Here is a 2,094-nt window from a genome sequence, read left to right on the forward strand (position 1 = left end):
GGGGGGGGGCAGACCAATACCATTTGCTAGCAAAGATATATAATTTTAGTTTCACTTTTTCCCCCTAAAGCATTGCTGAACGGAAGCTTTGTATGGAAGAAAGCAATTCATGGTCAAACTCCATAAATAAAAAGCAATTTCAAGAACATTTCTAGTAACCTATTACCTTAAGACAAGGGTGAACATCTATAAATTGAATGGATTCTTCTGACATTCAAAATAAATTGAGTGGAAATATGTACCGTACTTATTCTGCATTTAGACCAACAAATGTGTGGCCAGTCACAGGTCAACAAATTATCCTTGATCATAACATTGAGAATACTGCATGATGCATTTGATGGTGGAAAGATAATACTTTGAAAATATTTACCTTGGCAAGAGATTGTACAATGGGGTTTTCCATTATTCCTTTCAAGAATATAATATCAATATCGTCTGCCCCCGTTGTAGAGGGCAGATCAGTCAGTTTCTCCAGAACTTGCTGCATCTCTGTAAGAAAACATAATAGATTACATTGCAGCTGACCAAAAGGAGTTGGATATTGGCAAGAAACATTGTCAATCTTTTACAAAGGCATCATACAAGCGTGAACATCCCACCAAATATTATGAGCGCGCTTGCTTTTTCTGGTTGCATGAGAATTGTATTAAAAGGAGAAGTATGAGGTGCTTGAGTAAGTATGAGCGCTTTTCACTCACCTCATAGTTCTAGCCGACCTGTGACAATGAGACTGACACAGGTCGGCTCAGTAGATCGGGAGGTGAGCGAACACATACCGGGTTCGCTCACCTCTCGATCCTGTCACGGCTCTCTGCCGTGAGAGGGGAGGGACTGGATTCCCCCCTCCCGCTCCGATCCTCTAGCGCTGACTGGCGGAACGGACGGGGGAGGGTGCGGGTACAGCTGGCTCTGCCTCTAGATAGGCAGAGCCAGCTGTCACTCACGCAGCTGGGCCAATCCAGACATAATTGTCGGCAACCGCCTCAGCGGTGGCGTCTCAGTATACCGCGATACTGAGCTTAGGGTGACGGGAGGACGCTAGTTTGTGTCCTCCCGTTACCCTAAGGAGAACTATGAAGAAAAGCACTAACCCCATAGTTCTCCTTTAAGCATCTCTCCTACCCTTCACTTGGGAAATAAAGTAATCAAGATTTTTGGGATGAAGATAAAACGCCATTGTTTTCTAATATGTATATTAGTTGATTTCATAAACAAAGCCCCCTGAATGATTTGTTTCCCTTGCTCTACATGCTTCCAAGAAAATCCGTCATTAGAAAAACACTGGCAGCTATTGCTGATCTCGCCTCATCTAACTTTCTACCTGGACAGTATTTTACCAGCCTGGCAAAAATGGAACTCCATTCTATTACTAGGGAAAAGGTCAGAAGGCTGGTATTTTCCCAGTAAAAGTGGTAACTTTACTCTGCTTCAATACTTTGAGTCAATTACCTGGAATAGGTATGCAGATAAGAACATCCGACTTTTCTTGAGTTACTGGCCTGGAACAAGTATGTAAATCAGGAAAGTCAATATACTGGAGCCAATGTTTCTGGAGAACTAGAAGTTACCTAGCATTTTAAGAAGGAACTCCAGAATGGCAGCCCTTATATTCCCTTCATAACAGGTTTCCTTAAGGCTGGATTAACACCTAGGTGGCAGCATTTTTGTGCACTTCTACATGCGTTTGATAGTTTAAAAATGCATTTATGCGCATAAATCAAGTCACACGTTTTTGTGAGGAGATTGTAGCGCATTGATGCTAATGAGAAAACGCATGTAAAATGCACAACACCACAGCAAACACGTGTTTTCAAGCATTTCCTGTTGAGTCTATAGGGCCAAAAAGCTTTTGTACTTTTTCCAGCGACAGGTATTTTGCTTATTGCGACAAACCACTCCAATGTGAACAGGGCCATAGAAACGAATGGAATTGGGGTGGCATATTTTTGGATTTTTTTTAGGGCAGAAAGAACACTACAAAATGCTCAATGTGAACCAGGCCTAAAAGCCAATACAGAATCTCTCTCTCTCTCTCTAGCTTATGTACAGCCTACACTAACTGCAGATGGAGAACAAGGAAGATATCTGCTT

At 42.2% G+C, this 2,094-nt stretch overlaps 1 protein-coding gene across 2 annotated transcripts in view; it reads right to left on the reverse strand.

The window, feature by feature from the left end:
- Positions 1-493, reverse strand: part of MPP6 (membrane palmitoylated protein 6) — a 46,273-nt gene extending 45,780 nt beyond the window's left edge. The window contains exon 1 of one of the 2 annotated variants that reach the window (XM_018574506.1): positions 392-493. In XM_018574506.1, the coding sequence (XP_018430008.1) occupies positions 392-490 (99 nt within the window). In that variant the 5' untranslated portion in view covers positions 491-493. Of the gene's footprint in view, positions 1-373 lie in introns of both variants that reach the window. The other variant, XM_018574438.1, reaches the window with a different exon arrangement.
- Positions 494-2,094: the final 1,601 nt, after the last annotated feature.

Source organism: Nanorana parkeri, unplaced genomic scaffold, assembly GCF_000935625.1.
Source record: "Nanorana parkeri isolate BGI_ZX_2015 unplaced genomic scaffold, ASM93562v1 scaffold4, whole genome shotgun sequence".
NCBI lineage: Eukaryota > Metazoa > Chordata > Amphibia > Anura > Dicroglossidae > Nanorana > Nanorana parkeri.